Source organism: Cyprinus carpio, chromosome B21 (assembly GCF_018340385.1).
Source record: "Cyprinus carpio isolate SPL01 chromosome B21, ASM1834038v1, whole genome shotgun sequence".
Lineage (NCBI taxonomy): Eukaryota > Metazoa > Chordata > Actinopteri > Cypriniformes > Cyprinidae > Cyprinus > Cyprinus carpio.
In genome coordinates, this window is record NC_056617.1 from 3,500,081 (window position 1) to 3,525,204 (window position 25,124).

At 39.1% G+C, this 25,124-nt stretch overlaps 1 protein-coding gene across 1 annotated transcript; it reads left to right on the forward strand.

The window, feature by feature from the left end:
- The first annotated feature begins 237 nt into the window (after positions 1 to 237).
- On the forward strand, positions 238 to 24,304 carry setx (senataxin). The gene is given in 27 exon segments (XM_042747832.1): positions 238 to 424; positions 4,543 to 4,746; positions 6,479 to 6,686; positions 7,435 to 7,544; positions 7,627 to 7,846; positions 8,413 to 8,523; positions 8,595 to 8,769; positions 10,303 to 11,521; positions 11,655 to 13,251; positions 13,254 to 13,337; positions 13,340 to 13,674; positions 14,549 to 14,645; positions 14,786 to 14,959; positions 15,036 to 15,259; positions 16,743 to 16,895; positions 17,017 to 17,173; positions 17,272 to 17,373; positions 17,454 to 17,566; positions 17,667 to 17,738; positions 17,824 to 17,973; positions 18,192 to 18,299; positions 19,715 to 19,890; positions 21,101 to 21,193; positions 21,284 to 21,446; positions 22,205 to 22,306; positions 22,388 to 22,474; positions 22,568 to 24,304. Coding segments are annotated over 26 exon segments (6,726 nt in total). The 5' UTR covers positions 238 to 424; positions 4,543 to 4,551; the 3' UTR covers positions 23,069 to 24,304.
- The last annotated feature ends 820 nt before the right edge of the window (positions 24,305 to 25,124 follow it).

Here is a 25,124-nt window from a genome sequence, read left to right on the forward strand (position 1 = left end):
AAATGACACTTGTCAATAATTCTAATTTACACAATTCAAGTTTAAATATTTTTGTTAAATTATATGCTCCATAAGCTACTCCTTGAACAATTACTGTATAATAATCTTCCTCCTGCGCGTTATTGCGCAGTTTTAGTCACATGTCTTAACTTGTTTTTATACAGTCTTAACGCAAGCCCTTTATATTTCGCCGATCCCGCGCTGTGCTGCTGCGCAGGCGCATTGGACAGACCCGCCCCCAGCATTACGTCACCACAGCGCGACTTGGCGGCTGGCGTGTTCTCAGTGGAGAGCAGAACCGAGCGAAAGAGACCATGTAGAGCACACTGTTGAGTGGACCTAAGGTATTTACAACCGTGTCAGTGTGAATTAGAGATGAAACAGCGCTAAAAGACTCAAAGTTTCCTCCGTTGGAGCTTCGCGGGTAACTCGTTTGTTGTTGTTTTTTTGGTTGCGTCTGAATCTATGTCTCATGTTTACATTTGTTTTTGTGTGTAACGTTACAAACGAGCTTCGCTCTTCCTCCTGCAGGACCTCAGTGTTTTTTTTTATTTGTGAGGCCTAGAGTTAAAAAGTAAATGCTCTGTTTTGTCTGTGTTAATGTGATTTGTTTTTAATGGAAATTTGTCAGTTCTCTTACGCACTTGAGCTTATACTTTCTTGATAGCGTGGACAGTAGAAACATTTGTGTAATTAAGTGATATATTATTGTTAAGGTCGGTCAGTGAGTGCATGTTGTCTCTTGACTCTGGGATGGTTTTAGTTTGTGCAAATCAGAAACGAAATCGCCCACGGCGCAATCTGATAAGTTTCGTTTCTTCTGTTCATATGATTCAAGACAACCAAAGGATTTCCAGAGCCACCAGAAATACAGTTTCTCATCATTTAAAAAAAACAACAATAGAGGTTCTTAAAGAAAACAATATGTACTTGCAGCTGAACGCTATGATCATTATACACCCTTGTTATGCTGTATGCATAATATAATCTTTGTACAAACATACAATGGAGGCTGCAGAACAGGCATATCCTTGACCATGGTTTGTATACTTATTAGATACAGATTTCCACTGTGTGGGAACACTTTTGTCTTATCACACACACACACACACACACACACACATTACTGTAAACTGACACCTGGGGAAGTGGGCAGCCATTTGCTGTGGCATGCGAGGAGCATTTTGGGGGTCTTGCTCGTGTGCTTCAGAGCAGCTCAGTGTGGTATTGAGTGTGGAAGAGAGCACTGTTCATTCACTCGCCTCACAAACATTGTACCGAGACTTGAACCCGTGACCTTTGGGTTACAAGACCCTGCCAAGCTGCAACCTTCAGATTACAAGACCCAATCTAATCATTAGGCCAAAACTGCCCTTATGCTTAGTGTACTTTGATTCGTTTAAAATATTTTTATGCTCCGATTTATTCGATTACTCATTTTTTTAAAAATATGTATTTATTTTTCCTAGCTCTGCTCTTGATCTGTTAGATTAACTTCTTTCTGTCTGTCTGTCTGTCTCTTTCTTTCTCACTGTCTTTCTCTCTCTTCTCTCTCTCTTTCTTTCTCTCTTTCTTATATATGTATACAGTATACTGTGTATGTGTGTGTATATGTATGTATATATATATATATATATATATATATATATATATATAATACACACATACACTACCGTTTAAAAGTTTGGGATCTGTAAAACTTATCTTTATTGGCAACAAATGTTTTTTTGGAACCTGTGATACTTTTTTTTCAGGATTCTTTGATGAATAAAAAGTTAAAAAGAACAGCATTTATTCACACTAATCTTTTCTGACGATATAAGTCTTTGCTATCACTTTTTATCAATTTAACACATCCTTGCTGAATAAAGGTATTAAAGGGGTCGTATGACGTTGCTAAAAAGAACATGATTTTGTGTATTTGGTGTAATGCAATGTGTTTATGTGGTTTAAGGTCTAAAAAACACATTATTTTCCATATAATGTACATTTATAGTTTCTCCTCTATGCCCTGTCGATTTTGACAAAGCTCATCGGTCTGAAAAGCGAGGTGTGCTCTGATTGGCCAGCTATCCAGTGTGTTGTGATTGGCCGAATGCCTCAAGCGTGTGACGGAAATGTTACGCCTCTTACCATACTGTGATGCGGTCTCCCAGTCCAGCTGCTCTGCTCGTGTACATCCCATCATCGCTTTCTTTTAACAGTTCAGTCAGTGTACTGTTAGGAGTAACTGAATAACTTGGGATATTGGTTTATTTCATGTCAGAGGGAGTGTCAGACACGTTTACAAGCCGAATAACTTAAGTTATTTGTGGATTAGTACGTACTGGAGACACGAAACGTTTCAAACGATTCAGTGTGATTTGGTGACTGGTTCGACCGGTTCACTAAGAAGATCCGGTTAAATAGAAAGATTTGTTCTCGATCCGGACATCACTAGACGAGACAAAACAAATAAAACCCAAATGAGGCATTTGTTGCATCCATTGGGGACATAATTACTGATTATAATGACTTATACTGTGTTTTTACGTGTTGTGTTGCGTATCGCGCTGTGTAAACATAAAACCATGTCTGCGTTTGTGATTTGAGAAACAACAAACAACAAGCGCCACTCTACTGCTGAAAACTCGCGTTTGAATCCTCATTGGCAAATTATTTAAATATAAAAAAAAATTTACCTGCAGGCTGTGAGTCAGAAGCACCAGACTCTCCTTGCAAAGTTTGAACTGCCCAACTTTATAGAAACAGCCTTTGTGCCACAGACGCATTGTAGGCTACTGTTTCAGGAAACTGTCCTCATCCTCCATAAAATGTGCTGCACACATCTGAATATTTGGGTTGAACTGTTCTGGAACAGTGTTGAAATACAACTTAACCACTGATTTCTAGTTGTGTCCTCTTTTGGAAGGCCAAACAAAGTTTCCCTTCAATGAAATACACAGCGACTCCACAACATGGCAGCCTCAGCAACAGAGAGAATAAAAGTTACACCTTTTTTTTTTTTTTTTTTTTTGAACATTTGGGCGGCGTTATGCGAATCTTCCCACATAATGATGTAAAGATGTGGGGGCGTAGGGCTGGGCGATATATCTAACGATATAATCATGCGCATCTAGTCAGTAAAGCCGGTTCCCTGATTAGCGCTAAATCGCCATCACCTGCTTTCAAATGGAGCGGCATTTAATAGACAGAGCCATAGTTCACTGACAAGCTACGCAATATCGCGTTCATTATCGAAGGCGATACATCTGCGATAATGAACCCGATATTGCGTACAGGGAACCGGCTTTACTGACTAGATGCGCATGATCATATCGTTAGATATATCGCCCAGCCCTATGGGGGCGTGTTAGAACGAGCTGTTTCAGGGGTGTGTGGTTGACTCTTATCTTTGATAAAGAATATCTCTTTGGATTTGAGACTTTAGTCTTTGCATCTTTACAGATCTTCTTTATGCACCAAGAGCTTGTAACACTCCAAAGAGAAAGAACAAATTAAAATTGCATCATATTACCCCTTTAATTTCTTTCAAAAAAAGAAAGAAGAAAAAGTTACTGACCCCAAACTTTTGAACGGTAGTGTATATTGTTAGAAAAGATTTCTATTTTAAATATATGCTCTTCTTTTAACCACATAAACACATTGCATTGCACCAAATACACAAAATAATGTTCTTTTTAGCAACGTCATATGACCCATTTAATACCTTTATTCAGCAAGGACGTGTTAAATTGATAAAAAAGTGATAGCAAAGACTTATATCGTTAGAAAAGATTAGTGTGAATAAATGCTGTTCTTTTTAACTTTTTATTCATCAAAGAATCCTGAAAAAAGTATCACAGGTTCCAAAAAAAACATTAAGCAGTGCAACAGTTTCCAGCACTGATAATAAATCAGTATATTAGAATGATTTCTGAAGGATCATGTGACACTGAAGACTGGAGTAATGATGCTGAAAATTCAGCTTTGATTACAGGAACAAATTAGATTTGAATGTATATTTACAATCTTTCTCAAGCCCGGAATACACCAAGCCGACGAATTTGTGGGAACAAAAGCAGACTACGGGGTCGGCTCACATCGGCAATGCCTGTGTCCAAAGTAGCCGAGATACACCAAGCTGACGCTCGACACCCGACGGTCAAGTAGCATGTCCGTTCTGCGTTTTTTCTCGTGCACTGGTTCGCCAGCTGAACAGCCAATCAGAATGATCAGATGGCCTGACTGACCGACGAACTCTGACGATCTCTTAAAGAGATGGTTCACCCTAAAAATGAATTGTCATTGACTCGCCCTCAACTGTTCCAAACCTGCATGAGTGTTTCTTTATATGAAGGCAAAGGAAGATATTTTGAAATATCCAGTTGCTTTTGAAATCTGTGATTAAGAATATATTGTATTTGTGTACTCAACATGAGCATTAAGCTGCTAAAAGATGCTTAAAGGCATTTTGGAGAATGAGGAGAGAAGTGCTGTAGAATCACATGGAGGCTTTAAGAACGTGTTATTATTAAGCTGTCCGTATCTGTGTGTGCACAGGTGATCGTGATGGAGAAGTGTCTGTGGTGCACCACCTCCCTGGAGGCGGAGGGTGATGCAGCGATAGTCGCCATGCTGCGTCGCTACAGCTCAGGGGAGCTGTCTCGGAGAGAGATGGAGTCTCTGAATGAAGACCTCGGCTGCTGTCTGGAGTGTGTGGTGGAGTATCATCGAGCCAGAGACAAGGTCCCTCATCTGCACAAGGTACGCAAACACTCTGAGCAAAAGTCTTCCAAAGCCACACTATAAAGGTGTAACAAGTGCTTTCTGAAGACTGTACAGTACACAGATTGTTTAATACGGCTCGGAGGTGGTATAAATGCAGTTGCACAGCAATTACAACTGGATACTTTCTTACTGAGGTGTGAGCTGAAAAGAACAGAGCAGACTTAACTCGTACTACATACTGTATGTAGATGATTTTTTTTAAGCAAAATATGATTTAAGTATAATCGCTGTGAATATAGCCATTTGTGTATCAAGTTATTGTACTATTGTTATTTTAACTCTTTTTCCACCAGCATTTTTGAAAAAAGTTGCCAGCCACCACCAGCGATTTTGATGAATTTTCACTAAAATTTGATGGCCTCCATTATATTTTGCTGTATGAATATTTTAATTTGCAATACACCAAAATAAAGATCAAAATCTAATCTAAAATCTGACTTTATTGTTGGAGACAACAAATTTGAAATTCTTGCAGCCGCGGAACATCTGACCATCTTGCTTGCAATTTACACTTACATTTTTTTAAGCAATGATTTCTTTCTAGTTGTTCTCCTCCTTTAACTCACCAGTGCTCCCTAATTCTTCAGTCACAGTCAACTCAGTAATTTACTCTCTTGTTCCCTTTGTAAGGATGGCAGACTGCCATCTAGTCTGTAAAAACCATTAAATTGTATCACAAAGTGATTTATTCAGTCTATTTTGCACTTTTTTTATTTTTTTAATCAAAAGAATGTTGAAGGCCATGTGAACCAAAGGAGTAACTGAGGTAGTGACTGCAAACAGATTTTAACTAGGCATAATGCATTTGCTGAGTTTGTGTATGGTTAAAGAGGAAACCCTGGGCCTCACACACTAAATGGCTGAGGATCACACACTTCCAGACGTCCAAGTTGTTCAGATCACAACAAACTTGCACAGAAATGCATGCCATATGTGCTTAATTTGAAATGCTTAAAGGGATACTCCACGCCAAAATGAAAATTTGGTCATTAATCACTTACTCCCATTTCCTTCCAAACCCATAAAAGATTCGTTCATCTTTGGAACACAATTTATGATATTTTGGATAAAAACCTGGAGGCCTGTGACTGTCCCATAGACTGCCAAGTAAATAGCAGTGTCAAGGTCCATAAAAGGTATGAAAGTCGTCATCAGAATACTCCATCTGCCATCAGACAATCTGGGTTAATTGACCGTTGAAAAGGGAATTATTAAAAAAAAAAAGTTGTTATTTTTGTTTTCTTCGGTCTCAAGCCTCCAGGTTTTCATCCAAAATATCTTAAATTGTGTTCCGAAGACGAATGGAGCTTATGCGGGTTTGGAACGACATGGGGGTAAATGATTAATGACACAATTTTCATTTTGGGGTGGAGTATCCCTTTAAGTGTATGTTTTAGTTTTGGGGTGGAGTATCCCTTTAAGTGTATGTAAATAAGTGAAATAAGTTCGATTCGGCTTATGCATTTTCTGAAGAACAGAAGACCTTGGTGTTTTCACCATGTTTCTTCTCTGCATGTCTCTTCTCTAGCTTACTTTCTAATCTAGTTGTCTAATTAAACTGGCATTGCTTATTATAAAGATTGTTAGCTCTTTGACTAATTGCTTTTGTTCTTGTAATTTGTGTTGGATAAAAGCATCTGCTAAATGCGTAAATGGTGTGTACTTTGAGCTTGCTTGTGTCCAGACACTAATTCTTGCTTTCTTGCAGCATTTGTGGGAAATGGAAAAGGCTCGACTCGTGCATTTGTTGGAAACTGTTCTGGACAAGGAGCTGGAGGAGGACGATATCTTTATCGTCGAAGATGATCACGAGGAGCCGGTGTCGAAGATGTCGCCTGTAGAATTCCACGACCGTCTCCGTTTCTCGCTGTTTGAAGTTCTGAAGTATCCGTACCTGCTTTGCTACCGTGATCTGTGTAAGTCACGTTCCCATATCCAACCTAAGACCGTCTCCGTTTCTCGCTGGTTAAAATTCTGATTAAATTTTATGGAAGACATTTTGAACTGATGAAATATTGTTCATCTAGGGTCAGAATGTGTGAAGACACTTTTGCATGAAGATTATTAAAACCTTGAAGGGTCATAAATATGATGAATGTTGGCACTGCAGGCAAATAATCCCACAAATGCAATTTTTTATTTGAATGATATGTGTGCTAATGTGTGGTATGTGTACATTGAATGGATTGTTTTATTCTCTAAATCTTTTGTATTATGTGTATTTTATGACTTGGAGATTTTTGATATCAATGGAACTGGCATCTCAGCTTTTTTGTCCAGCTATATAAATCTTCTGTTGGAAAGCTTAGGGGAGTCCATTTATATTTTCTTCTGTTATATTCTTAGCCCTCTGTTTTTTGGTGTTATTTATATATATAGATTGATTGTTATTTGATTTGAGTTTATTTTCTATTGAGGGAAATTGAATTCAGTGGTAGAAATGCACAGATTGATTTGACGTTATTTCTTAATGTAGAGTTGCTTTTATTTTAACAACATGGAAAATAATGTGGAGTCTGTTATTGGAACATCCAACGCAGATGGTACTTGATTATATATTTTAACTCCCATACAAAAATATTTGGCAGAATGCCACCATTTTCCAATCGGAACCAAAGCTTATAATAACAAATGTGATGAGTACCATATTATCTTTCTCTACAGGTGATTTGGTGGTAAAGGCCTTGTGTAAGTTGCAGGATATGAAGCAGTCTTTGACTGTGTTTGAGAAGTATCAAGGAATATATCTGCTTCTTGTTCATCCCAACGAGCAGGTAATTCTGTCAGAAAGCCATTTCATGTTAAGATGGTCCTCTTTTGGTAATTAATTGTTCTTATTCTACCTTTCCACTTCAGGTGCGCCGTTGGGCAATTGATACAGCAAAGACGATGAAGAGTGTGGATAGGGACTCCTACTATGACCTTCAAGAGATTTTCTTTTGCATGTTTTATGTCATTGAGCTTGGAATATCTTTGGACTTTCCAGATTTGGAGCCAGAGTCTTATGCAGGGGGCGCTATACAAATGCTCCCCTCTCACCTCTATGACTCGCAAAACAAGAAGAACTGCTGGCTAGGTCTGTTTATTCGTTTTCTCGAAATCCTCTTTATGATGTCCGTTCCTTTTGTTACTTTTCCATTTTTTTTATCTATATTTCGGTTTGTCTCGCTCTTGCTAGACAGCAGTCATTCCTGCTGTTAGGTTTCTGTTTCTCTGCCAGCATTTTTTTTTTTTCAACACCCCGAAGTTTGCATGGTACCTCTAAATGGGTTTGACCATTTATATTTGCCATTTTATTTAGATGCTTCATAGCACCCCTACCAGTGAAGAAGAAAAAAAAATGGATTGCCATAAAATTCAATCAGTGGCAGGGAAAGAATTAATATAGAAACTGGATCTTTGAAAGAAAGGAATGGGATTAAAATTCAGGGGGCTTGATGGGTTGCTCTAGTGTCTACCTACTGTAAAATAAGTGTTGCACAGTGCCCTATTCTGGTGCATGTTAATCTGGAAACTTGATGTATTGCACTTGAATAGAATGTGGTGTCAGTTTGACCTGGAATTGGCAAATAGTTCTCATTGTTCATCCCTTGGTGAGTGTGATGTCACCTTTTTGAGGTTAATCTCTTTTGTGCCCTACAGGTATCTGTATGTTACTAACGCAGCTCAGTGCGGAGGCAATGGACTCTCTGTTCATGGGACAGTTTAACATCCCGCTTTGCATACTCAGCACAATGGATGGGTTGGAAAATGGTATGTCATCATGAGCTTTTCATGATGTGATGAGATACAATGGATTAAAAGTGGTCCACTTGTGATTTCAGAGGATAACCCAGCTTCTGACCCATTCTGGCCAGCCCTCCACTGTTTTATGGTAATTCTGGACCGACTTGGTTCTAAGATATGGGGTCAGGTTGACCCTAATACAGCATTCCAGACAATCACCGGAGCTGCCAGCTATGTTGCGGAATTAAGGAACATCCGGAAAAAAACCATGGGGTAAGAAAATCTTAAATTTATTGAAAAGATTTGATGCCATGCTGAACTGTAGCCATTGCATAGGAAAAATGCAGTAATTCAATAATGCAGCCATTACACTCATTGCAATGCTTCTCATTATGGCTCTGCCATAAACATGACTCAACAAAAGGCAATCACTACTTATTTTCAAATGCAGTGAGGTGCTTTGTTGTTCTACTATTCTATTCTACTACTATATAGTCATGTATTTAACGGTGTGTGCTCATGTGATGAGCTGCCATTAAGAGAAACGTGGTGATCTTGTGTCGACGTGATAAACTAAGGCCTCTTTTGTGCTGTGTTGTGGCAAAATTAAACCAACTCTCATCAGCATAAGAGACAGGCTCACTCTCAAACTTATAATCAGAAAGTAAGTTTTTATTCTTTATAAAGAAGGTCAGACAGTCATACAGAAACACAGGTCGCTGCAGAGTGTGACAAGGAAGGGAGGGCAGTCCTCCGCTTTATATCTCTTTTCCCCAGTCAAAGTTACAAACTCTTAGCAGCTGTACTTTTCCATAGATAACAACAAAGTCATAAACACAACACTATATCATTCTCTTGAAAATTGGTTCTTCCATATTTAAGGCCTAGATGACCTCCCAGGTCATCCTTAGACGCCTGTGTGTCTCCCAGTTGTCTCCCTTCTATACCTAACATGGCTCTATAGATCTTCTGTCACCCATACATCTTACTCCTAGGCCCCAAACTCTTTTCCCGCTGTCTCCGCACAGCAATTCTAAGAAAACATATGCATACACTATATTTCATAAGCATATATGGTCAGCCAGAAGTCATGCAGATGATTTTTTCCACTACAGCTGTTATCATGTGAGAACATATAGGGTGGGGCAAAAAATGGATAAACAATAGTGGCATATAGGCCTATGCAGTGTATCCATCTTCTGGCATTAAAACTCCAAGACATTGGGAGGGATTTTTTCACAGGGATGGCAGAAGCCATGACAGCTGCAAATTTAAAAACATAATTAAAATTTAGCACTATTCCCACAGATCCTTAATTAAAAACAAACAAACAAGAAGTTTCATATGCATTGCTTCTGGTTATTAAAGATTACATCTATAATAGCTGCAAAATGCAGCACCTTTAACAGTGATTTTTAATTTCTGATTCAGTGAACCTGCGTGAATTATTTGACCAGGCAATTGGTTCAAGTGGTGCCATTTGGACCGTAAATGGCTGCTGAGAAATGCCATGTTTGGTGGAACCTTTGATGACAGAAAGTGCTTAGTAATGTAAGGTTTGGTGAGAAGTTATTTTTTGAATTTATTTTTTTTTGAAATCCATTGTGTTGTTTTTAGTGGAACCTGATTATGGTGGAGATTTGGTGTGATGAAGTCATGTTATGTGTACGACTGTTATGCCTCAAAAAAACCTAACCAAGTAAGACTTCTGTTTTGACACTGCATTCTCTTTATGCAACAAACATTTCCTGCACTCTTTTTTTTTTTGCACTCTTGGTAGTCTTTGCTTTAATGTTTTTTTGGTAGAAGGTGGGTATTTTGTTTGTCTTCCTTCTTTTGTTTTTGGTGTATGTTTATTTTCTATGAGGATATGCAGTCCCTGGTCACCGTGCTTGATTCTGAAATGGGCCAGAGCATGCGTGTATATGGAAGCACTTTTCTGTGGTTCATTCCATTTGTTCGTTCCATAATGGAACTTCCAGAGCTCAACGCTTCCTATATTAGTGAAGTCATCCACTATCTTTGTGATAAGATACGAGAAAATCGACACGCACTAACTGGACAGACAAGTGTGTGCGATAAAGTGACCGAGTTTTTCACTCGTATCCTTATTCAAATTGTTGAGCTACACTCTACTGAAGGGCGAATGGGAATACTTTCTCGCTGTGCCCAAAAGTGGGTGGGAGAGATTGTCTTGTGCGTCATACTGTCGGATGAAACACATGGACCACCAGACAGGATGGGTGGGATTCATGGAGTCAGTTCAACCTCATGCAACGTTGGGATAGTTGGAAGACTGCCTGCATCTGGAGGAGGCATTGGTGCCATAATTGCTGGCTGCATGAAACTGATTCGACTGCTGCTGAAAGAAGGGATAAGGAGATCTGTCCCAAGTGCGACCCTTTTTTTGAATTTGCTTAACAAGCAGTTGCGTGGAGTTACAAACAAACGATGGGATCTAACACGTTCTGAATCTGATGAGCTTCAGAAGTGTCTGTTAAGAGTTGTCCGGTCGATGCCAGAAAGATCTGCTTCTCCACTCTCTGTTGTTCCACCACCATGTGCACCATCAGTGGAGGCAGCTACAAACACAGTTATTTCCAGAAATTCTGTGCCAACCCTAAATCAGCAACGACATGAGCACCAGGAGGCAGGTCCAAGCAGAGCAGGAGATGAATCTGGTTTTATCAAAGAGGAGTCAATTTGGAATTATGGAAATTGGAACTTGGATGAGGATTTGTGCAGCGGTCTTGAGGTTATCATAAAGGCTAAGAAGGAACCCCTTGACCCAGTGTCAATTTCAAAGCAGAGTCCATTTGTTCAGTTGGAACGTATTAAACCAGATATGGGTAAAGTGCAGGAAATTCGATCCAGATTAAATGATAGCCAGAAATTGTCAAAGATCAAAGCCATTGCTAAACAAAAGCCTAGTGAGTCCTTAAAACCAGCTAAAGAGGAATGTGGTTTTGGAACTGCTGAGGAGGAGGATGAGGAGGATGACGATGAACCCCTTGATATCAAACTGGTTCTTATTTTATATTATATAAAGTGTCATGTTTTATTTTAGATCTAGCGAATTTGAAAGTAGTGGTGTTGGTGAAACTCGTAACAGGTCCATGGTTGATTGGAAGGAAATTGTGGGGTAATGTGAAATTGTTTTCTATTGTGATGATTCTGATAATGATGAAAGGCCAAATGACATCCTGAGTTCTCCAGAAGTTTGTGTCCTGCCTGAGAGCCCCAGTCGTGATTATGATGATCTCAGTGAATCACAGGTCTTTGAATTTGAGACCCAGCAATATGTGGCGTCTGCCTGGGGTGATTCCGATTTTGATGCGTCAGACTTGACGAAGAAGTCCAAATCAGACCAACTACTCAAACCACAGGTGGATGAAGCTCCTCGTGAAGCGTCTCCAAGTTCAGAGACCGAACTAATTCCAGATGAGGACATTGAGAGGACCTGTCAGCAAGCAGAAGATAATATCAGAGAGCAGCAGCAGCCACAAGAGTCAGTGGATTCATGTGCATTGTCTTTGTCCAAAGCATCCAGTACTGCAGAAAGCTGGGATAAATTTGTCAAACCAAAACCGGTTAAAAGCACAAAAACAACTTCATCTGATAAGAAACAGCCTAAAAAGCCATTGATAATTGATGCCCTTGCTCAAAGCAGACGCCACCCCTGGAAACGCAGCTCAAAACCTCAGGACGTAGAGGAACCTTCCTCTTCAACTACTCCATCCTCATCTTCCTCTCCATCCTGCAGCTCTGTTTCCTCTCCTTATTTTTCTGCCCCCAGTTCAAGTCATACCCCTGCGATTGTTCCTCCAAAGAAGGTGCGTAAGGTTGTTGAGCCAGAATCAAAAGCAGAGCGTTTGGGATTAAAAAAGAAGGAAAGGAAAGCATTTGAACTTTCTCAGCGCTCCCTGGATTGTGTTGCTAAACTGAGGTGCCATGGCCAAAAAGTGCAAGTGGAACCACAACAGAAGACAAGGCGAGTGCGTCGAGGCACTAAGACTTCTCCACAGAAACGTATTGTAAAAGGCAACAAGAAACTTCTGGGTTCACAAGATATTCAGTTTTTCAGGCAAAGCCGTGAGAAGCAGGCCAATCAGAAGCCAGCAACAGGAGCCATCACAACATCAGCTCCCAAACCAGCAAATATCAATCAGCCAGGTGAAGTGCACTTGCCGGAACCTACAGTTGCAAGCAGCGAGGCTGGTGATTTCTTTCACTGTCCTCAGCTGGATCCTGACCATCAGCAGGATAATGAAAATTCTGCATCAGGAACCAATTCTGCAGGTGATGGGGCTGGAAATAATAAGATAGTACAATCCAAGTACTTCCAAGCCAGTGAGACTGCTGATGTCAACATGGAAAAAGAAAAACCTGCTCAGGAGGATGATGATGAATGGATGTTCCTCACTCAGATGGAACCCACCGACATGGAACTGTGCTCTCAAATGGAGCAGTTTGAGGAAGAAAATGGTGATGAACTCTTTCTTACCCAGAGAGATCCTATAGACATGGACATTGACACCGATAGTGAGTCAGATACCCCAGGGCCAACCTTGACACCTAAACCTATTCAGACTCCTATTGGTGGAAATGATGATCATTTGTTCTTGAAGCCTGGCATGTCACCTATGTCTCAGAAAAAGGCCAAACCTTCTACCACAAAAATATACACCCCTAGCTCCCGCAGTGCCTCGCTTGTCCTTGAAATGGAAAAAGGAGCTAAGCCTCCTCCTGCTGCGGGTTGAAAGCGAAGATTCCCCGACTGCCCCCAGCAATGCCACCTCCGAAAACATTTCAACCTCTCCATCCTCCACAACTCCCAAAGCCACTTCCTTCACAACACTCTCCTTATGCCCCAAGTTGGTCACTAGTTCTAAAATAAGCTCCACCTCGGAGCCACCATCTTACAAGGTATACCAAAGACCTGAGACTCCAGTTAACAAACCAGTACCCGCGACTGATCAGAGCTCGACGTTTGACCTTTCAGTCTTGACCCAAGCAATCCTTAAATGGGAATATAGGATGCTTGACAATTACAAAGCATCTGGGAGTCCACATGATCTGTGCCATCTACCGCTGAAGAAAGTGCCAGTTCAGTTTTCTAGCTACCTGGAGTACTTCAACACCTTGTACCCCCTGCTGCTAATTAATGCATTTGAAGAGGTGGGACTACATCTTATTTCTGTAATGGCTAAATACTTGGATGTAATTAGGACTGAGTCTTATACAATTAAAGGGTTAGTTTTTCCCCCCAAAATTTAAATTTTGTTATTGATTGATTATTTTAATGTTGTTTTGTTTTTGTAATGCTTTAGTTCATCTTCAGAACACAAATTAGGATATTTTTGATGAAATCCAAGAGCTTTCTGACCCTGCATAGACAGACAGCAACAATACTGACATGTTCAAGGCCCAGAAAGGTAGTAAGGACATTGTTAAAATAGTCCATGTGGCATCAGTGGTTCAACCTTAATTGTATAAAGAATATGAGTATACGTTTATGTGCATGAAGAAATCAAAAATAATGGCTTTATTCAACATTTTCTTCTGTTCTGTGTTGGTCTTCGATGTGCGTTCGTGAGAGTACCACAACCCATGCATGTGTGTTCTACGTCAGAATGCTAGCTTCTGCGTCAGCAGCACCACACGCATGCGTTATGATACTCTAGTGAAGACTGACACAGAGAAAATGTTTTTTTCTTCTTCTTTTTGCACAAAGTATTCTCGTAGCTTCAAAATAATGTTGTCATATGGGCTATTTTAAAGATGTTCTTACAACCTTCCTGTGCCTTGAACATGTCCTTTGCGTTGCTGTCTATGCAGAGTCAGAAAGCTCTCGAATTTAATCAAAAATCTCTTAATTTGTGTTCTGAAGATAAATTAATGTCTTGCAGGTTTGAGGGTGAGTAATTAATGACAGAATTTCCATTTTTGGGTGAACTATCCCTGTAATTTGTTTTTGTCCTGCTTCTATTACAAGGATAGTAAGTGGACATTTAGTACCAGTGTTAAGGTTAACTAATTACAATTTATACAGATGGCGAGTGAATGGCTCAGAGAGGGCAGAGTTAAGCTTAACCTAACAGTCCAGGGTATAGAATACAGCAATCGCACAGCTAGTGCCAGCTTCACAGGTAAGTCCAGCTATGTTTGGCAGTTTACCTTCTGATGTTCAGTAAAGTGTATTCTGATACAGTTAAAATCTTTAATTGTTACAGTTGGGGAGTATCCTTTTTAAACCATTTCATAAAGTTTTCCTTTTTTTTTTTTGTAGCAAACATTTCTCAGGAGACTGATATAAAACAACTGTACCCAAAAGAAGATGATCTTGTGCTACTTTGGTTGCCTGACAACACTGGGTCATATGCCCACGATGAACCTAACTTCCATGAACCACATCCTCATTTTGGCTATGTGTCTCGGTCCAGTGTTTCCAACAGAGGTTCAGGTGTGTGACTTGTGCTGTCATTAATAAGGATTGTGTATGTTTATGTCCACCGTCTCATTACTCTGTCCCTCCTCAGGTTCCAGGCCAATTCTAAACTTGACGATTCAGACACGTAGTAATATATCTTCGGGGAGTTCCCAACCTGTGCTCTGTGAAGTTATTGGATCATTGGTCAGCATATTCCGGGAGTTCAGTGCACTGTGTTTGCTGCGGAGTGGACCAATGTTGCGACCTCTTCTTGCTCCAAATGCATCTCATTTCACACACACTCTGGATAGCCCACCGGACCTGGATTCACCAGTGAGTTTGGGTTTATCTGAAGCAGTTTTTCCTAATCCTGGTCCAAGGGACTTTACAGCATTGCACATTTTGTATGTCTCCTTTTTTTTTTTTTAATACACCTGAATCAAATCATTACTACTTGAGCAGAGAGTTCCAGGAAACTGGGCTTGTCAGATAAGGGGTGCAAAACAAATGTGCAGTGCGTAGCTATAAGCATTTTTTCCAAATTCACCTACTTGTAGTATATGTTTTGGGACAAAATACAATTCTAGACAACTATTCTTGTTCATGTGTGAGTTAGAGGAACTTTTGTGGGATGAATGTTTAAGTCCAATAAATGAACCTGATTTTGATCCCACGTTATAATTTTGCCCCTTTCTTTCCTGTACTCTTTTGATTGTTCTTCCTCTGGCTCTTTCTTCCTTCCTTCCTTGCTTCCTTGCTCCCTTCCTTCCTTGCTTCCTTGCTCCCTTCCTTCCTTGCTTCCTTGCTCCCTTCCTTCCTTCCTTCCTTCCTTCCTTGCTCCCTTCCTTCCTTCCTTGCTCCCTTGCTTCCTTCCTTGCTTCCTTCCTTTCTTCCTTCCTTCCTTGCTTCCTTCCTTCCTTCCTTCCTTGCTCCTCTTTCTTTCTTTCTTTCTTTCCTTCCTTCCTCCTTTTCTTTCTTCCTTCCTTCCTTCCTCCTTTTCTTTCTTCCTTTCTTCCTTCCTTCCTTCCTTGCTCCCTTCCTTCCTTCCTTGCTTCCTTCCTTGCTCCCTTCCTTCCTTCCTTGCTTGCTCCCTTCCTTGCTTGCTTGCTTCCTTCCTTCCTTCCTTGCTTCCTTCCTTCCTTCCTTGCTTCCTTCCTTGCTCCCTTCCTTCCTTCCTTGCTTCCTTCCTTGCTCCCTTCCTTCCTTCCTTCCTTCCTTCCTTGCTCCCTTCCTTCCTTCCTTCCCTTCCTTTCCCTCTTCTTCCTTCCTTCCTTCCTTCCTTGCTCCCTTCCTTCCTTCCTTCCTTGCTTGCTCCCTTCCTTCCTTCCTTCCTTCCTTCCTTGCTTCCTTCCTTGCTTCCTTCCTTGCTTCCTTCCTTGCTCCCTTCCTTCCTTCCTTCCTTCCTTGCTTGCTCCCTTCCTTGCTTGCTTGCTCTCTTCCTTCCTTGCTTGCTTGCTCTCTTCCTTCCTTCCTTGCTTGCTCTCTTCCTTCCTTCCTTGCTTGCTCCCTTCCTTGCTTGCTCCCTTCCTTCCTTGCTTCCTTTCTTGCTCCCTTCCGTCCTTCCTTCCTTGCTTGCTCCCTTCCTTGCTTCCTTTCTTGCTCCCTTCCGTCCTTCCTTCCTTGCTTGCTTGCTCCCTTCCTTCCTTCCTTCCTTCCTTCCGTCCTTGCTTGCTTCCTTCCTTGCTTGCTTGCTCCCTTCCTTCCTTCCTTCCTTGCTTGCTTGCTTCCTTCCTTGCTTGCTTCCTTCCTTGCTTGCTCCCTTCCTTCCTTGCTTCCTTCCTTCCTTGCTTCCTTTTTTCCTGTCCTTGCATTCCAGGAGTTCAACAGGGACCAGTCAAGAGCAATAGCTTGTGGTCTTGCCATGATAAAGAGAAAGAAGAAGACTCCAAAATTTCTCCTTATTCATGGTCCTCCAGGAACCGGGAAGAGTAAAACAATTGGTGGCCTGTTGTACAAACTACTATCTTCGGTATTTATTTATTTATTTTTTTAGTCCGAATGTATCTATTCCTGCCTACTGTGCATGCTCTCAAGGACACCTTAATCTGCAACTGCAGCTGAGTGTGTTTTGTTTGTGGTTATCTGGTCAGGGTACTAACAGTGCTGCTCCTTCGGGGAACCTTCACTCCAAGTCTCGACGGACACGAGTTCTTCTCTGTGCTCCCTCTAATGCTGCCATCGACAGTCTGATGAAGAAAGTCATTTTGATCTTTAAAGAGAAATGCAGAAACATCAACGCACCTCAAGGTTGCGTGCTTGCGCACACATTGACAACTTAAAAAGCATGCATGCATGCCATATATTGTCATATTAGAGCATGTTTCTCACAACACTTTTGTGTACAGGTAACTGCGGTGACATAAACCTGGTACGATTGGGAAATGAAAGGACCATCTCAAAGTCACTAAAACTTTTCAGCCTCGACCACCAGACTAAAGCTAGAGCACGTGAGAGAAATTCATGCATTTACGTTTCAATAGTTAATGCATGTGCATGTGGTGTTAATGTATAAGGTGTTTGTGTGTAGAGCGAGCTCAGCAAACTGCAGAAGCTGACATACACAGGCGGAAGGAGCAACTGGAACAAATTATTGAAAATCTCTCCCAGCAATGTGCAAAAGCCAATAAGGATTCTTTTGAGGTAATGCATCTTCCACACAAGTTTCTAAAAGACAGAATATAGATATTACATTTAGTTTTGTTTTAATGCTGTGTCGTATTAACTTTGTGTTGGTTGACAGTTCAAGACATTGATGGAGCAGAAGATGCAGCTTCTGAAAGAGAGAGAAGGACTGGGTCGGCAGATTAAAGAGGTAAACGGTCACATTTGCACACATTCGTGTTTCACAATACTTATAAAACTCCCACAAACAAACATAACTCTTGTCTCTTTCTTAGTGTCGCATCAGGCGACAGGAGAGTCAAGCTGTTGTGCTTCAAAACGCTCATGTGATCTGCTGCACGCTCAGCACCAGTGGAAGTATTGTCCTCGAGAATGCCTTCCGTCGTCTCGGACATGAACCATTTAGCTGCGTCATCATTGATGAGGTACCAAAATCTCTAATATTTCGTTATTCCGTGAAATGTGTTTTTATTTGATTGAATACAAAAGTTGTACAATTAAAAGTGCACTTATAATTTTTCGATGAATTGAATCTCTGCTTACTGTTTGTGCAAAAGACAACACGATGAAAGAAAACTACTTCATGTTAGTACTCTAACAACCATATTTCAAAGCCTCTTTGTTTGTCCCTGCACTTTTGTAGGCTAGTCAGGCTAAAGAAACTGAGACTCTGATCCCCATGCTGTACCGAAGTCCTGTTGTAATCCTTGTTGGTGATCCCAACCAGCTTCCACCAACAGTTGTCTCTCAGGTAACCCACCATATTAGTCATAGAGCATTTGTATTACAAGCATGCAAATTTAAACACATAAATGGTTAGGATTTTCTGTGTCTTTTTAGATTTGTGTTGTAAATTATGGCATTAACCCTTATGTGTCCTGGTCATTCAGTGTTTTTATTTTTCCCCCTGAAAATACTAGTTAATGGACAAAATTACTATTGTTATACTTGCACAGGTTATAACAAATTCCTAAAAATAATTAATCTTTTTTTTTTTTTTTTTTTTTTTTTTTTTTTGTTACACTTTATTTTAAGGTGTCCCTGTTACAGTGTAATCATACATTTAAGGATTCCAGGTCAGATGACCAGCCTACAAATGTATTATTATTGTTATTATTTGATTTTTATTTTATTTCGTCAAATAATGGATTCAATATTTTTATTTGCTTGTTTTCTTTCAATTAGCACAGGTTTTGTATTTCTTTTTGGAACTGATTGGTCGAAGGCCTCATTGATCTGAGCTTATACACCTCTGTTTTTGAGTGAACATTGCAAAATTACATAAAATTTGGTTTAAATGTATTTATATATATATATATATATAATATATAATATATATATATATATATATATATATATATATATATATATATATATATATATATTAGGGCTGTCAAATGATTAATCACGATTAATCACATCCAAAATAAAAGTTTTGTTTACATAATATATGTATGTGTACAGGGTATATTTATTATGTATATATAAATACACACACATAAATTATATATTTAGAAAATATTTACATGTATATACATTTATATATTTATATTCTTATATTTTATATTTATATATAAATATATTTAATATATAAACATAACATATTCTTCTTAAATATATACATGCATGTGTGTGTATTTATATATACATAATAAATATACACAGTATACACACATATATTATGTAAACAAAACTTTTATTTTGGATGTGATTAATCGTGATTAATCATTTGACAGCCCTAATATATATATATATATGTATGTATGTATGTATGTATGTATGTATGTGTGTGTGTGTGTGTGTGTGTGTGTGTGTTATATTGGAAGTTGATTTGAATACAGATATGCATAAGCTCCGATAATTGAGGCCTATGATCAGTCTGTGCCCAAAACGAATACAATTGATGTAAAAAAAAATATTTCATTTAATATTTGGTAATAATATAGCACAATGAGGGATTTATATTTATATTTATTTTTATTTTTATTTTTATTTTTATTTTATTTATTTATATTTTTTGTAGTCCAGTCATTTTGACACGCCACACACCAAATTAGTTGAAGGGGTTTTCAGAACAACATAAGGGTTAAATATAAGTGACAGAAAAAAAAAATTATCAGTCGTTTTGTGCATGATTTGAATTTTATTTATTGTGTGTTTTAACAGAAAGCAAAGGAGTTTGGCTTTGACCAGTCTTTTATGGCAAGGTTATGCAAAAGTGTTTGTCAGTCAAACCCACAACTCTCTCCCATCCTCCTGCTCAGCGAACAGTACCGCATGCACCCGGAAATCTGTGAATTCCCCTCCAAGTACATCTACAACAGCGCTCTTAAGGATGACTGGTACGCACCCAGCTCCTTGTTTGTTTGGAATGTTTACACTTGTAGAGAGGGAGAGAGAAGACCGTGTTCTGCAGTCAGACTCCTCATGTTTATGATGTGTAGGCAGGGGCAGTGCAGGCAGTATGATCAGGAGCAGACAACTATGACTGAGTCTGAATTAAGGTCACTGAGAGGACCGTGCGTGTGGTGAGTGCTCAACATAGCGAGCTGCTAACTGCAAACTAAACCATGGTCTGCAAATCTCAAGAAACATATTCCACTGACACTGATTGACTCCCACTTATCTGTGAAGGTCTATTCATACCGAGAATAAAATGAAAATGCATCATAAATCGCAGATGAAAGGTGTATTCAACTAGCCATGCGAAAAAGCACTTCAGTTGTTCATGTGCTTTATGAAAGGTGAAGTGTGCTACAGGAAAGACTCGCACTTTTGATGCAGTTTCAGTCACAATCCAACTGTGATATGATTATGCAACCTGTAAAGTCATTGACAGAACCCAGCTCTATTCAGTGATGGTGAGATTTATACGAATATTTAGTTGATGGTATATATGGCAATAATAGAGGTGTACTTTTCTGGTGTTTTATCTTGTTTTGCAGCAGAATTATCATAAATTAAAACTATTTAAAAAAAGCAAAAAAAATTGTATCTTGAAATAAAATAAATTGGCTAGTTTCCACTTTCTGCAATAACTTTTGTTGTTTTCATTAAGTTTAATTTGAAGTACTAAAATAATTTAAATTAAAACACAAAAAAGAAAATTTAAATTATAAACATCAAATCGAATTAAATTTTAACAAAAACTAAAATGGCATATAAATGATTTTAAACTAACACAGGTTAGTTGAAAAGATGGAGCAAATATTCTCTCTTGGTGTGACTAGGCCTTGAATTTTAACACTGCATTCTGTTAAATAATTTCATGCTAATGCTGCTTGTTTTTTGTTTTTTTTTGTTTTTTTATATGTTTTGTCTGTGAGTTCTGTGTTAATACAGTCTTGTTCTAACAGTCACAAAAGTACAATTTAGTTGTGCAAAAAATTTATCCATGCCAATTATTGGGAAGAATGTATATATTTAAATATTCAGAGTGTTTTAAGCTAGTAATTCATCTGCATTGTGAGGTGTGGCAAAAAAATTTACATTTGCACCCAAGGTCATCAAGTATAAATATGGACTTCTGATTTGTGGCCTTTTGTCCCTCAGTGAGACCGCTCAGAAGCGCTGTTCCCTCAGCTGGCCCTTCAAGCCCTACAAAGTGTTCGACGTGACGGATGGGATAGAGAAGAAGGAGAGAGAGTAAGAAATGGAGGATGTGGGTGGGATGGTGGACAACTTTTTTTTACTAGTGTCTGAACAGTTCATTTATTGTGTTTCTCCACTGGTCAGTTCATTTTCCAATCACAAAGAAGTCAAGCTGGTCTTGCTGCTGTTGAAGCTGCTGGGTGAGAAGCAGTCCGTGCGAGTGGGCGTCATCACGCCCTATAACGCCCAGAAACAACGCATACTGGAAGCCATCAGGGGTTCAGGCATTGACAACAAGCAACTTCAGTGAGTGCTCAGTGTGCAACTTTACTTGAAGTTTTTCATAACCTTTCTTTAAAAAGAGACTTCTAAAAATAACTTTATTGCAGATTGCCATAAGAAATAATAATTAAAATTGAACTTTTGTATCTATGGTTCTATTTTTGAACCATGATTTTTTTTTAAAAATAATGTGATAACTACCTATCAAATGGTTAGAGATTTTTTTTTTTTTTTTTTTTTTTTTTTTTTTTTTTTTTTTTAAGTCTGCATTTATTTGATACTTGTTTTTGTTTTTTTCTCAAATATTACAATTTTAAATGGACTGTTTTTGTAACTTATTCCTGTCATGCAATTTGTCAGCAGCCATTAATATGGTCTTCAATGTCACACCAGCGTTTTTACAAAAATATGAAATTTAATACTAACACAAAATATTAACATTTTATTATCTTTGCGAAGTTTATAGTAATAACTTTTATTGATAAATGTGCCGCAAATCAGCTTATTTGAATGATTTTGAAGGATGATGTGATGCTAAAAATGCAGCTTTACACTGCAGGAAATAAATTACATTTTACAATTTATTCACCTAGAAAACAGTTCTTTTAATTTGTAGTATTAACTGTATTTTTCATCAAATGAATGCAGCCCTGGTGAACATAAGACTTATTTAGAAAAAAAAAAAAACATATATACATTATAAAATCATAATATTCCAATCCTTTTTGACCGGTAGTGTGTATATACTTTGTGTATGTACAGTTGAATAACGTGTAATTGTGTTTTAGGGTTGATGTGGATACTGTCGATGGCTTTCAGGGCAGAGAAATGGACTGCATCATTGTGTCTTGTGTGAGAGCCAGCAGTGAAACGGGCTCCATTGGGTAAGTGTACACAGCCTATATATCAATCATCTAGAATGTTCAAGTTTCTGGTTCAAATATTGCATTGCTTCTTACTTTTTAATTTGTTGGAAATCGGCAGAGAATGAATGTAACCATCACCAGAGCCAGATTTAGTCTCTTTATACTGGGACATATACGCACACTCAGGGTAACATGCACATTTCTACATTTGTTTGTCTCGACCCACCACAAGAGTTGCTGTTGTGTATTTCTAAGTGCTTTTAATGATGCATTTCTGCAGGAACAAAGTGATTGGGGAGCATTGATTGAGGACGCCAGGAAACGTAAAACTATCATCAAAACTATGCAAAAAGATTTTGAAAGGGACGCCAGGCAGATTCTTAAACCAGAACGAGAGACGCCAACCCGCAGTCTCTCTTATCCCCCAATCGGGATACCAAGCACTGTGACCTCACCTGTGACGCATGCACCTGTGGAAACAGACCCCGCCCCTGCGCCCCGCCCTCAACATGACATGAGCAATGCGCCTATGCCACGGCTAATACCCTTGGAATGCCCTAATAACCCACGGATGACCGACAGGCCCACAGACCCACGTTTCGCAGAGCGCCGGCCAATCAGAGAACAGGGACCAGACAGAGATAGGCGGGGCTTACCGGAGTCCCGCCACTCAACAAACAGAGCTAATTCGTATGAAGGTGACTCTAGAAGTACTGGCCAGTCTTCCAGATACTCTTCAAAACACAGCAGTTCTTCACCATCAAGACGACACAGGAGATAAATGAATTATCCCTGGTTTTATGTCATTAAAGTTTCACAGCATTGCATTAAGGGAGAGATTTTTCTTCATGTCCTCTTCTCCATGTTTTGAGAACCCCACTATGTACAAGGGTCATCGTTAAACGTCTTTTTCTCAGGCATTGGCTTAACAATTAGCTTAACAAATTAGTTTGATGGCAGTGCTTACTGCTTACCTAATCTCTTTCTAAGCGCATGTTGCTGCAAAAAGGAACATTTAAAGGACTATTTTATGCATGAAGAGGGATGTTTTGTTCCGTACAACGGGTTTTGGGTTTTTGGACCTTGTGCTTATCTCCAAAAAATATATATTGATGCAAAAACTGCACTTGCTCAAAAATAACCATTTTTTGGTGTTTGAGACTGTATAGTTTGTCACTTATTTGAATGTAACACTGATTTAAAGATTTTTGCAGGGATGGGTTCGGTGTGTCAGTGTGTTGTGCATGAATGCAGTGCTGTTTGTGTTTCACTGGTTGTTTTATACTGACTTTTAACATTCTGGATTATTGGATAACAAACTGGATTATTTTTGATTGAGCTGACTGTTTTTTTTTTCAGGTAACTTTGATTATAGTCAGTATTATTCTGGAGGAGGAGTTAAAGAAGGCCAAGAACAGAACCGCTTTACATTTTCATTTCAAGTATAAAATGTCATGTTGTGTTTTAGTTGATAATGAGAGTTAAGTTTGAATTTGTACAGTTGAAGTATACAAGCCAGAGACCTGGAGACTGAGAGATCGACCTGCTACTGTAGCTTTTTCCCTTGAGTTTTATCTTTTGTGTGACCAGTTTTACAAAAGTGTATGAAGAGGACTTTGTTTTGTACAGATGCACTTTTTGTAGACAGGAAATTAAAAGAAGTTCCTTTTTTTTTTATTATTATTATTTACATTTTGGATTTTTTTTCTTTTTTATTTTTTTTCATATAGTGAAAATCACTGCACAAATTGATTTTGCAGGTGTCCCACTATTATTCTTGATATGCCGCATATGTTAGAGATCCACTAAATCATATCATATGTCTATTTTTCCCCTCATTTAAAATTTATACAAGTACTTGGTACATAGATGTTAATCAAACAGTACCATTGCATATCTTGACATACGACAGTGTCACCATCTGTACCATGGTACCACCACCCTTAAGGCTTGTCTTTTTAACCAGTCATTTCTGATAGTCTTTCCTTAAAGGGATACTCCACCCCAAAATGAAAATTTTGTCATTAATCACTTAACTACCCCCATGTCGTTCCAAACCCGGAAAAGCTTTGTTCGACTTCGGAACGTCGTCAGGATACTCCATCTGCCATCAGACGTACAATCTGGGTTATATGAAGCGACAGGAACACTTTTTGTAAGCGAAGAAACAGAAATAATGACTTTATTCAACAATTCCATTGTCAACGGTCTCCTATGTGTCTCACCGTGTGCTGCGTATGCTCTTCTGTATCATCCACGCCACAAGGGTGTGCTGTTTCTAGGTGTATTTAGCTTTGATTTGAAAGAAAACAGGGCATCCTTGCAGGGGGCAGGGTTTCATATTTTATTGAAGCTTCCCCGGGCGCCGCCATTGATTAGCGGACCCCCACTATCTTTTGATTAGCATTCAATTGACTCCCATTCATTTTGGTGTCACTTTGACAGCGAAAAACTTTACATCTGAGGCGTTTAAAGACTCCATTTGTCCATTAATTATTTCTAAAGAAACACGAAACTGTATAAAAGGCTACATTACTTTGTATCTTACGTTATGGCCCAGTAGAAGCAGTTTTGTTAAAAATAAAAATAGGCTAACGATTTGCGCCAAAACCTGCGACTCTCTCTGTCCCGCACAGTAGAGAAATTACAGTATGGACAGGAGGAGAAGCTCGCAGGCAATCTTTTACTGTCTATGAGGCAATCGGGGGGATTGTGATTATGCAAAATGACAAAATAATTAATCAGAATACTTACCAAAATTTGCTTCTGTTCACGCTCGCTGTCTCTGCAAGATCCGGTGGGTGATTCAGATTTCTCTTGGCACAGCTATTAGAAGA